This window comes from Amblyomma maculatum, chromosome 1, assembly GCF_055883805.1.
Source record: "Amblyomma maculatum isolate TAMU_Amacu chromosome 1, ASM5588380v1, whole genome shotgun sequence".
NCBI lineage: Eukaryota > Metazoa > Arthropoda > Arachnida > Ixodida > Ixodidae > Amblyomma > Amblyomma maculatum.
Window position 1 is genome coordinate 205151052 of NC_139344.1, and position 13545 is coordinate 205164596.

Here is a 13545-nt window from a genome sequence, read left to right on the forward strand (position 1 = left end):
AAAATTCTTCCAAATAAACTACTGGTTTCTTACTCAAATGTCTTCATTTTCTAAGCATTTCAGTCACAAAGGGTGTAGCCGTGCACATTAATACTACGTCATTTCTGCACGCCAACTGAAACGTTTAAAACCTGCCGTGTTAGTTCCATGGAGTGGCAGAAAAAAGGCAAGATGCATTGCAATAAGTGTTTATAGCAATGAATGTCTAAAAAATGTTGTGAAGTTCTTGTAAAAAGACCGCAGCATCTGTTCAGCAGTATATGTTAGCTGCCCAAATCAATGCACCGAGGCTAGCTTGAGCAAATTTGGCTTAAGTCGAAAAGGGTTGGCTTGTAACACGAAAAGTGAGACTGCTACGTTTCATTGTAAAAAAATAGCCGATATCTACTCTGAAATTTGCTCTTGCTTGAATAAAAATGTACCTGTGGCATTCAGTACTTACATGTGAATATGAGGCGTTCAGCCAATGTAACCTTTTTAGGCATTTCTTCTGATAGCATGCACTACTACTTCAAGCTACAGACCTTGGCAAACAGTGATGGAACAGAGTTCGTAAAAACTGCATGGTTTAATAACTTTTGTCACAATAACCTTACATGGCATGGTTCATACCATGGAGAGGAGCAAAGCATATGAGCAGGACACTTACATTCAAGCATGCATTTACAGCAGTAATAGCAAAGATAGACTATATACATATAGAGGCATTGAGAGATTAGCAAATTTCCCGAACATCTCGCAATAAGATGCTACTAAGATATCCAGAGACCACGGGGTCTTCCAGGTTGAAAGTAATCATGGAACACTTAGCATGAATGAGAACATGGAGACCTCTCTGTAGGCTTTTTCTAATACATTCTTTTGGATGTAAAATCCAAATATTTAATTTTACAAGCACAGTAAAAGCCTCACTCTAAAGCAGGTAAATGTTACATGCTTGAGTGCCAAAAAAAGCATTTCAAACTTCGATGAGTGAAGTCATTAGTTTTAGGAAAGTAAAGCGCATGCAGAGAGGTACATGTGGTGGCATTGAGAAAACGTGCTTCACAGTCAGTGCACGTGCAACATATAATTTGACACAGAGCTATCAAATGATAAACAGAGCTATCACCTCACTCGTTTTTTTACCTCTGCATGTGACATGTCTGACAAATTTACATTTTTCATAAGGCTCAGCAAACTGGCCCTCCTAAGAATTACAAAAAACACTGTCTATGGAAGATGACGTCTCTTTTGGACGTCGCACCACCTCTGTGGCTCACGTTTAGATGCTTCCTTACATTAGCAGAAGAAAAAAAAAACATAAGCAAGATGCCTGCAAGGTCTCATAACCTGCTTGTGTATACATAGTTTTCATGTGATGTCACACCAGCCGCTTCCGCCAGGTGTTGGCCATTGCCGGGTACTGGCCCCATGCTACAATGGGCTAGCTGTAGCGTTCGTGCGAATTCATTCAATATGTACCCGAGCAACTCAATGGTGAATGCCGGCCGGTGTGAGATTTGCCGATCACATTTCCATGAACTTGTGCAGCTTACGTGGACTCGATACAAATCCAAGGTGGAAATGTGGGCTGGTGTGAACTCCTGCACATCTAGATGCTATGCACCGGGACGGATACAAATCCTGATGTCCACGGCGTATGTTGACATAAAAAATTATTTCCTTTTATCAATGTAATTACCTAGCGGCTCACAACTGATCAGTTGACTGGTGAAGAGCTTGACTGCGGTGCGGGTGGTATCTGCGCGCCATAGTTCGGTCACGCTCTGTTTCAAACAGATCGGATCCAAGTTTGTCTATTTAGAGTAAGAGTCAAGAATGCTTGTAAAAGCAAATAAATGCAGTAGGGCACATCAGAGTTCGAGTATGTGGGGTATGAGTGCCGAATATTTGCAAATTAAATAAGCGCACTGCACCTATCGGCACCACTTGCTGCTTGGCTTCCTAACTAGATGATTTCGTTCTCATGAAAGTTTTTAAACGTACATGCACTTTTAGCGCACAGCATATACTATACTATCTAGCAGAAAAGTTTACGGAGTACCACATTCTTCGTCTACTCTGCACTTCGACTGTTAAAACGGGCAGACACGCAAGCGTGTGGCCGGCCGGTCTATCTCTGCTACCGTAACCTAGGTACTGTGTCAGTGCCCAGTCCGGATGCGCACAGTCCATCAAACTTGAATGTCTTGCGGAAAACTTAAGGTGTAATCATGTACATAACGTTTCATACCTTGACTCTGTTCACTGCAAACAACAGTTGCAGTCGCAACCACAGTGGAGACTGCGAGGCATGTATTAGCTGCAGCTGCTGAGATAAATGTCTCGGAGAACAACAAGTTGATGTCAACCAATGCAGTTTACTTTTTTTACTTGCACTGAAAGTGTCGACTGCATACATAAAGGTACATTGTCAAGGTTCTTTAAGCCCGTACTGTTCATCCGTGCTAACCCAACGCTCCGGCCCTTCTCGGAAAGCAGCTTCGTGCGCTCACAAAGTATTTTGATTACATACGGCAAACAAGTGTCCAGCTCGATGTTCATCATCTGTGCTGAATATCTATCCTACTTGTGCTGACAAATATAGCACAAATCAGCGCAGTGACGCCACGCAGATACCTGTGAATGGGTGAACGGTGGCATGTGTCTTACCACCACTCTTCTAACTCAGCTCTCGCCGGTCCACTCTGTACCTGAAGATGGTAGAGCCCTTGCATGTGACATCCGTGAAAACTATGTATAACACATGCAAGTGTGCATGCACTGTTCTGCATGCTTTGTTTCACTTGCACTGGCAGATCTTAAATGGTTTAACCTGTCGGGATCAATGAAATGCAAATCTATCTGTTTCCTCATAGAAAACATTATAAAATTAATCCCAAAGCTAGAATCAACATATTGAGAAACAATGGTAAATACAACTGAATAGAAGCAGAAAAGACATTCACAAGAGACAGTGGCTCAAAATACACAGTGGGGCATAGTACATGAGAAAAGACGTTACGAAAAGAGTGACAACCGTTGATACCGATAAATTAGAACCAGCTAGCTATGCTAAGCCTCTGCAGTGGCGACGCAAAAACCGGTTTCGAGCTGCTGCAGTGGCTTGAACCATGCGGTTCTAACACAAATTCTTCTCTGCTTCGCTGCCACCTTTTGCAGAGTTCGCTCAATAGTGTGCATGTGAACCAGCCATTAGTATCGAGAGCTCATTTATCAGAAAAGGTGCCTGCAATAGGGCTCTTTTCTGCACAGGTGGTGTAGCTCCACAGCATCAAGTACAGTAGATACCGGACATACCGAACTCAGATATATCGAATTATTGCTTATATTGAACTCTCAGAATATCGCCTTGAAAACCCCATCCAAATGTATAAGAGTAGTGTTCGCCTGTATCAAATTCCCTTTCTACAGGCCATTCAATATGTCGAACTGCGCCGTGCCCCTACAAGGGGTGCTTCTCCTAATGGTGACACACTGTCATTGTCACACGCAGAGCAGTCGGCGGCACAACTCAGACTGCCTGCTGCCAGCGCTAATGTAAAACGACTGGACAAGAAACATGAGTCCAAATGAAAATGGCCTTTCGTCTCGCAGGACTGCTTGCTATGTTGCTGAACAAGAAATCAAATGTACCGTAAAATGCTGTTCATAGTTTGTACGAAGGCTTAGCGCGAGACAGACGCGGACAAGAGAGGCCCACAAGATCCTTGTCTGTCTCGCGCTAAGCCTCCCTATAAATCATGTCCTACCAACTGACCCAGAACTCCACTTTACTCAAGTTACGTTTATAGTCTACCAGTAACCGAATTAGACCTCTTATGGTCAGCAATGGCTTTGCCCAAAGCACCGTGTGTAGCGTTGATGTCAACTCTGACCCCAAAGGCATTTGTGCCACGCAGCGCAAGACTCCAGCCTTGACACCCCGATCTGAGCATGCGCCCACTCAAATGGAGCGTTACATAGAGGCGGACCTCACTTTTAAACACCTGGCATGAAATGACGATGCGCACGTGCCTAGCGACAAGCTGCACTTGTGGCGAGCGGTGGGCTGCTAGTATGCCAGCGGGATGTGCATCGTCGTAGGAAGCTTGCCGCTAAAGTGGGTGCACCATATGCACGCTTCTGGGTTACAGAGAAGCTCATTTGTTGGCACAGTCTATATATTGAATTGTCAATATATCGAACTATCTCGCATTTCTCTTCGAGTTAGATATATCCGGAACCGACTGTATCTATAAGCAGCATCACACATAGCAGAAACAAGCACTTGAAATTAGGAGCAACTGAAAGGTGGCCTTTAATGTGGTTACCATAGGCAAAGACTGCAGTCAAACAAATCATCAACTGCTGTTATACCTTATCAGTAGCAAGAAAACAAGGCATACTTTACATAAAACTCATGCAACTAATAAAACACAAAACTAGCGTGAACAATAAACGTGAGTGACATATAGTACTCATGTGATACCAACGTGCACCACCACTAACTAGGCAGACTGTCCACTGTGCACAGAAAAAGAGGGAAAGGCAGCCACCTCAAGATGTGGCAGTCAAGTAAGAGAAAACTTTGGTATAACACTGATGCTTCAACACAGAGACTTGTCTTCGCTGGGACACCAACAAAGACAGTCAAGGCTGTGTCAAACACTGGAACAGTAATGAGGCTTCCTTCTTCCACTTCTGTAATCCCCTCTTCAGACTTTCCAAACTCCATTTCATAATTGAAAAACAGAAAATGGTGCACACAGCAGTTGAACATGTATTACTAGACTGCACTGAGAAGACTATAATGAAAGTACCAACAACATGCACAAACGGCAGCAACGATTACCAGCCACAAAGAAAAATTGCCAATAAACAGCTCTGAAAAGATTGAAGGCATAGGTGTAGCACTACAAAAATGTTGGAATGTACCCAAGGCAATATTTTCTGCATTTAAAGTTCTGGAAATAGCAAAATGTACAAACTGAGTAAAAAGACCAGGCAGTGGTGCCTGCATTTTTTTTTCTTGCATCTTCTAGAAACTTGATCCATTGCTAAGCTCAACTTCCATAGTCACACTAGGCATCCCATGATCACTAAGAAATGCTTAACAATTAGAATGTTGAACCCTTCTGCACTATTGTATCAAATTAAAGAACTGCACTTGATAGCTTGATTGACTAAGATTTAAAATTTTATGACTAAACACTCAAGAACTGCATGTTGCTTTGGAACCATCTACCAGCCATTCAGCATGTGTACAGACCCCACAGCTCAATGGAAATTTTGTACACAAGAAGTTTAATATCAAAACTAATATTTTATTAAGGTCCTTATGGCTCGCAAGAGAACAGCGCCAATGCATTACCAGTTTGTGCATTTTTCGCCACCAGGCTGCGCTTACACTACTGTTGTAAAAACTTTCACAAGACTAAAACCTGACAAACAATTTCATGAGACAGCAGTCGTGAAAGCTCCTCTACATTAATAGTTTACACTGAGCAAAGTGGGCTTAGGAATGCATCAATGAGTGGTTTCATAAGCACTAGAGAGTCATGCAGAGCGCTTTGTGACTGCCTTTCAGTTTCCTGGCTTCTTGCAAGTTCACCCTTCATATTTAATCGTTTTTTTTTTTTCCCTTCTTAGCAGTGTCGACTACCTTACAATAAATAATTTGTACAACACCGAGTTGAATAAGACATACTCAAAGTAAAACTGACATTGAAAAAGGAAGTAGTGCAACACCAGCTACAGGACTGCCAGCTGGCTGCTAAATCAATAAATAACTGCCCTTCAGTTTCTATTACAAAAAAAAAAAAAAGCTCTTTTTGATGTAGCCTCAGTACAATATCCTGATGTGATTACTAACCAGTGGCCAAGGATAATGAATGTCTACAAAATTGAACATGGTACAATTCATACACTTTTAGCACTTTAGATGCCTGATGAATTAACAGAAGCATTTCTTGTAAAGAAGTTTATTTTCCCAATGTCCAGTTAACTCTAGCTGTTCACAAGCCGTAACAACGAAACTTAGTTTCACAAAAAGCAAACAGTCAGCATATAAACCTTTCTTGTCAAAAATACACAGCCCAACAGGCTTGTTTCTAAGCCCTGTAACGCGGCTTGTTACGTACCTCCAGCGCTCCCAATCTCGGAGCGGACAAGGAGTCTCATATTCGCTTATCACGAGCTTCGAAGAGCAGGGCTTAGAAGCAGACTCCTTGGGCTCTATTTTTGTCGAAGGCTGCACTTGGGAAGCAGTTAACACCAATTGTACTCTCAACATGACTGTCAGTCTAATCAGTGAATCCATCTTCAGACAGCACCAGCAGCAGACAAGTGAGGCCATAATTTAGTGCATGGTGCATGCGTTGGGACAATACATTAGAACTAAACAGGGCACAGCTGATACGCAGCTAAGCATGGCTGCTATAGTCTACTTGGCTTTGACTTGGTTAAGGAGATCATCGTATAGCTTAGTGAGTTCAGAGTTTTCTTCATTCTGAAACAAGAAAAACAAGTCACTCAATTAAGTTTGGAAAACAAGTATCAAATATTGGACACGAAATAACAAGAAAAAGATTGTGGCTGAGCAAACAAAGCACAATATCTCAGCCTCAGTTTAAAATATTTTAACCAAATAGGACAACGAAAGGAACACTTAAACTTCACTATGGGATGGCATTTGCCTCAAAGATATGAGCAATGCACTCTCTAAATAGTATCCATGTAATCCACTCTTTCTTTTACTATGCTGCGATTTGAATGGCTCCCTTTCAGTCTTCTTGCTAATGTAAGAGATAACCTTGACCAGTCACTGTCCTAATAAAGGACAGGCATGCCAAAGTTACAAAAACCATTCAATATTAATCTGACCTGTGCTAATGCCCTTATACCGAATATTGTGAGGCCAATGTACAGTAAAATCTCATTACTACACACATCAGATTAAAGAAATTTTCAGATTTACAAACTTTTTTTAAATCCCCACCAAAAAGCATATAGTATTTTCAATGTTAAAAACTTTCAGTACTAAGAATTTCACAAAAACGTATATAATTTAATTCCACAATCCCAATATGCTTCGTTATTACAAAGCTCCATTAAAGTTTCGGTCTCAAATCCATGAAACTTAAAGCTATCATTCTCCACAGCAGTAGCTAAGCGCTGGGAAACCCGTTTCAAATAGCTATGGAATGCCTAACTAGGTAGGGATATCCCATGGTTGTTTCCAATTCTTGCAGGAAGAGTGTACTGTTGGCATGAACCTGTTTTCCATTGACATCAAGGACCTATACTACTCCCTGCGCATGCTGCGCTGCTCGAAACTGTTACTGACGGCATCGACAACCATGGAAGTGTTCAGTTCTAGAACGCCGTTGGATGCAGCGTAAGCACATTCCTGGAGTTAGCTTTATATTACTCTGCTTCTTCGGTCAAGTTCGAAGGGAAAATGTACACACAGAAGATAGGCATTTGCATTAGCTCCTGCCTAGCATCAGTTCTTAGAGACCTGCTACTTGCCTATGACAGGAGTTTAGCAGCTAGTCTTGAGACCACAACACAGTACGAAACTTTCAGATATGTTGATGATTATCTGGTAATTTTCTAAAGCTCCCTGTACCAAAACGCCTTTGAAGAGACCGTCCGCATCATCGCCGAATTCTCCTAGCACCTATAAGACCTCTCTATAACAACATCCCAGACAACAACATTCCAGCTTCGCTTCCTGGATCTTTTGCTGCAAATTACATCTGGCCACACTTACTGGCAGTACGCACCCTGCTCGTAGAAGAGCATGATGCCATTCACCTCCGCGCACTCAAGCTCATCAAACGAGGCATCGCCGTGTCCGCAATCAAGAACGCCCTCTACAGATCATGTCAACACCAAGTCTTCATCAGGATAAGTTCAGAATAGAATGGTAATTGACGCCCTACGTCCATTTCTTGTTTTTAATGAAATTTTTATATGTCGTGGGAAAAATGCTCGACACAAAGGAATGAACCTTAGTTTTTGCAAGATACGGCACAGCTTTGCTGGAAAAGAATTGTACAGTCGTGCCTCGTTAATATGAACACTTTGGTTTCCGCAGAAAACTGCCCATAAAGCGAGTTGACAGTAATAACGAATCCTAATATTTTTTTCTGAAAAAATACCCCTAAAGGACTATGTCTGCTTCAGAGCATAATGTAAGCCAGCGAATTTGGCATCGGGAGCTACAAGAACATTCTCTGAGTCACCGCTATGCTTCAAATGCAAAGCAATTGAAAGTATTGTAAGGCAGTTGGATATATTTCTCGATCGCATTTCATTAATAAATTACTTCTACTTTTTATCTCCCATGAACCCCTGCTACGTATCGGCATTCAGTAAGCTGAAAGTTGCTAAATCTAACTTTCTACAAAGCGAAAGCTGCGGTCAGATTTTTGTTCAAGTGAATTCATGCATTACAAAAAATCGTAACGTTCATCGACTGCGTAACTTCGCAGTGTAAAATGTGAAACCACAGGCGAAAAGGGCAATCATGCAGTCATCGGCACTACGTTCATGTCGGGCTTATCAACAAAATCTAAATGAGAAATTATCTTTCAAGCAGTGTAACAATTTGGTTTTCATGACTGTCGATATTAATGCAACGAAAATACATGGACCCTACTGGTATCTGTGCATTTTCTCCTTGTCCATTGTCCGGACAGCGAGTTTCCATATTAACGAGATGTAAATGCATGAAAAATGTTTGGTCCCCAGAAAAACTGTCCATAATTCGAGTCGTCCACATTATAGGGGGTCATAATAACGAGGTACGACTGTATATCACTAGAGATGAAAAATGCCATTTTTGCCATTTCAAAAAGTAGCAAGTTTAGAGACCTGCTGCTCCTGCACCAAGATTTTGCCACCTATTATTTCTTACTCACTACATCTATTCAACTTTTCCTTTTATAAAGACTATTAAAAACTTGTTTTGCTGTTGCAGTTAATTTAGTAAAAAATTGCAAACTTTGCTCCAGGAGCAGTGCGCTACAAAATTGTTCAATTTAAACCTTACATACTGGTATGATGCCTTCAGTTGTTTGTATTAAAACTTTTTCTCTTTATTACGCTGGTTACATTCTTAATTTCTCATAAAATTTGGAGCTCTAGATTGCTAGGTGTGTTCTCCACATCAAAATCGCTCAAAATTTGAAAACAGCAAAAAAGGGGCAACTTTGATTTCAGTTAAAAAAAAAAAAAAAAAACATCTTCGATTTTTATTATAATCCCTCTCAAGAATCCTCGGTACCTCAGAAATATTATGGACTGAAAAAGTATCGCATTGTATTATTTAAAGATACAAAAATAAATATAAAACTGAGCGCTTGTCTTGAAAATTGCCGATATTCAGCTCTACCTTCCAGCACAACTCAATAAAGTGCTGCCACTGAAACTTTTTGTCTATTATCCAGGCCTTGTTTTTTATTTCCAGAAAAATGTGAAGCTCTAGACTTGTCCGCTCTTCCTCCATACTATTTTGAAATCGGCTAAGATTAAAAGGTACCAAAAAAATGGACAACTTTGATTTGAATTTAAAAAACTACCTCAACTTCGATTTTTATTGAAATCTCCTAAAAACAATCCTAAGTACTTACTCCTAAAAACAATCCTAAGTACTTTATAAATATCAGGCACTAAAAAGTATTGCATCAGGTAAAATAAAATGAATGAATACAAAACTGATCGCATGTTTTTAATCTATAGAAGTGCTTACGGCTTCCCCTTCACACTTTCCCGTCCGTGCCTATTCCCATCGATAGCCCGCTATCAATGGTTTCACGATTCGAATTTTCCCGCTTTCAAAGCGCTTCTTGACAAGTGGCGTCATCCAATGGGAAATAAAGGAACCCTTCTTTCAGTTTTGCTTTTGATTCAATTTTTCCGCCGTGCCGCGCCCGTCCAGATGGTCTCCGGAGTCAGGTGATCGCCACTCCTTGTTTACTTCATAGCGTAGACGTTGCACGCTCCCACTACGCGGAAACGGGCGTTTCCGCGGAAGTTGACGCATCGGAAAGCTCGTTTTTGGATGCGAATAGCAGCAGTGATGACACGGAAGGCGAATTCAGCTCTTCAGACTTTAGCACTGACAGCAAAACTACGTCAAACCAACCCGAAATGTGGACAGCCATGCCTTGATAAGTTTCGCGTTCGCTCCCCTTAAAATTTCTGCTTTGCGCTTTCTGCTTTTGCTGCGCGCTAATCGGAAAAGATCACTCTTCTGAAGGTCACAACAGTTATCTCTGCAGGGTGACGTCTTTTCGGTAGTATTACTTGCCGCCACTAGAGGACGGCCAGGGGTCGACCTCAACTACCGTTTTCTTTCCCAACTATGCGAATACTGTACACAGAAAACTAGAATTTTCTGCAATGTTGCATTGTTGACTGTTGTAAAAAACATATATTTTGAAAATTTTTTTGTTTTATTTGTATCAAGAAACTGATACTTTTGTGGTTTTTTTTAACCACAATTTTTTGCTGATAGTTCTTTTTTTAAACACTTATAAAACAAATATGTGGACTGTCACTAATACCATTGTGAAGAGGAATTCCTTCTCTACAATTTCATAATAGACACTCCTGTACCTAGCAAGTTTTCTTCAAGAAAAAAAAATATTAATGACACCACCCAAAAACCCCCCCATTTCCCGCGGACAGGAAAGTGTTCAGGAGCAGGCGTCAAAGCTGGATTTACCTACATTTTATCTTATGCAATATTCACAGCCTTCTCAATGCTTATAAAATCTCTTTGTATTTGTTGGCAGGGTTGAAGATAGCTTAAAATGGAATAAATTCGCTATTTCTAGCAATTTCGCGGGAGAATGCAAGTGACGGTTGAACTTTTTAAAAATTATATTATTTCATTTATAGGTTACGAAAAGAATTAGCAATACTCTGTTTTGAAACCATTTTTCTAATGGGCACAAAATTACAATCATAAGCAAAGTGCTTTACAGCATGATAGTTTTGGTGGAGTGTTACATTTCCTTTGTAGGAACACGAATCAGCTGAGATGACGAGTATTGTTGTCGATAGAGCTATCTAGCTCAGAAAAAACGAGTCAACACAGAGCGAACCCGGCCTCCACCTAAACATCAGGTTATGCTTTGCAGGTTAGGTGGACGGTGGGCTAGCTCAGGGCTGGCTCGCCAATTTTTCATGGCTAGATAGCTCTGCTGACAAGAATACTAGTCACCTAAACTCATTCCGTGCTGCTTCCATAAATAAATATATAATTATAGCGAAACCATCATGCTGCCAAGCTTTTTGCTTATTACTGTACTTAGGTGCACATTAGCAAAATTGTCTTAAAAAAATGTTGTACTGTTAATTTTTGTCATAAGCGAGAAATGAAATAATATTAGGAACTGGACCAGATAGAGAAAAAGTTCGAACGTGAATTGCGTTCTTCCATAAAATTGCAAAAAAAAAGTGAATTTATTTCAATTTAAGCTATCATCAACCCTGTCAACAAGCAGAAAACAACTTTATAAGCACTGAGATGGCTTTGTATATTACATAAGGTAAGGTTTTTTATATTACATATTAACTAAATTTAGCAAGTACAGTCGAACCTCGATGTAACGAAATTCGCAATGTAACGCATTTTTTTCATTTCCCAATCACTTCCCCATTGAAAACCATGTATTCTTTTTCACGATTTAACGAAGTAATTTTGTACCGCACTTTCGATGTAACGAAGTCCTTGTGCATCGCATGCATGTGCCAGGAGCGACTTTCATAATTGAATGAGAGATAAAAGTTTAGCCGAGACAAAACGCATTTTGTATCTGCCCTTTTACGCGCCAATTTTGCCGACAGTCTGGGAATCTGCGAGAACGTACAGCCGCGCCATCTGTCGTACGCATAAAAAGCTTGCGGCACGGAAGTTTCAAGACGCGTCACGCCATGACGCCACTGGCCAGTCGGAGACTCGGAACGTGAAGCGCAAACTGGAAATACGCGTACGTGAGGCCTGAGGAGACTGACAAAGAGCGTCGCGTTGTTGAGCTCGACTGAGGACTACGAACAGCTGCAGCGTTTCCTCGACTTGGCTCCGTTCATCGTGCAGTGAGTTTTGTGTCCAAGATGGAGTGCTCCTCGCAAGAGAAAGGTTTTGTCTATGGTCATGAAAGCCAAGATCATCACTGAAGTAATGAACGGCGAAAAGAAGAAGACTGTTGCCGAAAGGTATGGATTTTCGCAGAGTTCACTGTCTACGATTCTTAAAATTGAAAGACAGCATTATGACTGCCGTTAGTGCGGATGGCTCGGGCCTGCAGCGGAAAAGATTAAAGAAGGCAAGCTACGTCGACGTAGAAAAGGCCCTCTTCCCGTGGTTCTTGGATATGCGTGCCAAAAACATGCCGTTGAGTGGGGCCATTCTACAACAGAAGGCCCTGAACTTCGCTTGCATTCTTGGGTGCGACGACTTCAAAGCCAGCAGCGGGTGGCTCCAACAATTTAAGGCGGGGGTCCCACTCCGGCAGCGCGAATGTGCCATTTTAGGCAATGTTTGCGTGAGCATTCTGCGCGTTGTTCTTTTTCGAACATCACAATGTAGGCATCATTCGAAACCTTAATATACTCTCTGTCAAATGATGTGTGTTGCTTTAGTGTGTCAACGTTATCAACTGCATGAGAGGTGGTTTTGCAGATGACAAATTCGCTAGCGTCGTTGATATACCCTACTTCGGATTAGTTTGCTGAAGAAACTGCTGCACTTAGAACAGTTTCCTTTGGCCTACACATAGAATGGGTACTTATATTATGAAACGTGAAGCATAATTAGTTTTAATTTAATCAGTCTTTGATCGGCAACCTTTTAAACATGGTAAAGTTTGGCTATTTTGGGCACGAATATCTGCGCTTTATCAACGTGCACAGCAGTAAAATTTTTACCACTTCGGGCGCACATTATAATAGTTGAGTGTACGAAGTTTCATCGAAATTTATTCGCTAGTTCGGTTTTAATTACCTTTCCAATTTGAAGATTTCCGTAATACTGCCTCACATCGCATAGCTTGACCAGAAAAACCGCTCATTCTACAGCCTAGGAATCATGCATGGCGAAACTAGAATAGTCGTTATTTGTGAACCATGATCGCAAATTGTGCTTTATACAATTAGCACGATTATACTGAGCCTTCAAATATAATCAATTTTTCGTACACGACATTCAATCGAGAAGGCCGTCATACTCAACAGCGTGAGCCTTGTTTGAGTTGGCTTTTTTTTAATATTGTATTACTGTAAAATAAAGTTAAAATAAGAAGCACAAACCATGGTGATAATTAGTATTTGCACCTGTATTCGGTCATTAAAGGTTTTTCACTGCTAGCGCCATCTAGGTAAAAGCAGCAAAAGTGTGAGTTCATTCAATTGCCAGGAGAGGCGCGCGTGACTACACTCCTTCAAAGTACTGAAGCTAGTCAAGAAACCTAGAAGTCAGCTTCTCTGCAGTGCAAAAACCCCTTCACCATGGCGGCCAAACCTGTTTTGGGGGCACAAAACAGGTGC

The 13545-nt window shown here is 41.2% G+C and overlaps 1 protein-coding gene across 3 annotated transcripts in view; it reads right to left on the bottom strand.

Annotated features, from left to right (window-relative positions):
- Positions 1-549: 549 nt before the first annotated feature.
- The window catches only part of LOC146205406 (uncharacterized), a 120551-nt gene continuing 107555 nt past the window's right edge, over positions 550-13545 (bottom strand). For all 3 annotated transcript variants that reach the window (XM_084590062.1, XM_084590064.1, XM_084590061.1), the window contains one exon: positions 550-6493. In XM_084590062.1, the coding sequence (XP_084446188.1) occupies positions 6428-6493 (66 nt within the window). In that variant the 3' untranslated portion in view covers positions 550-6427. The remainder of the gene's footprint in view (positions 6494-13545) is intronic.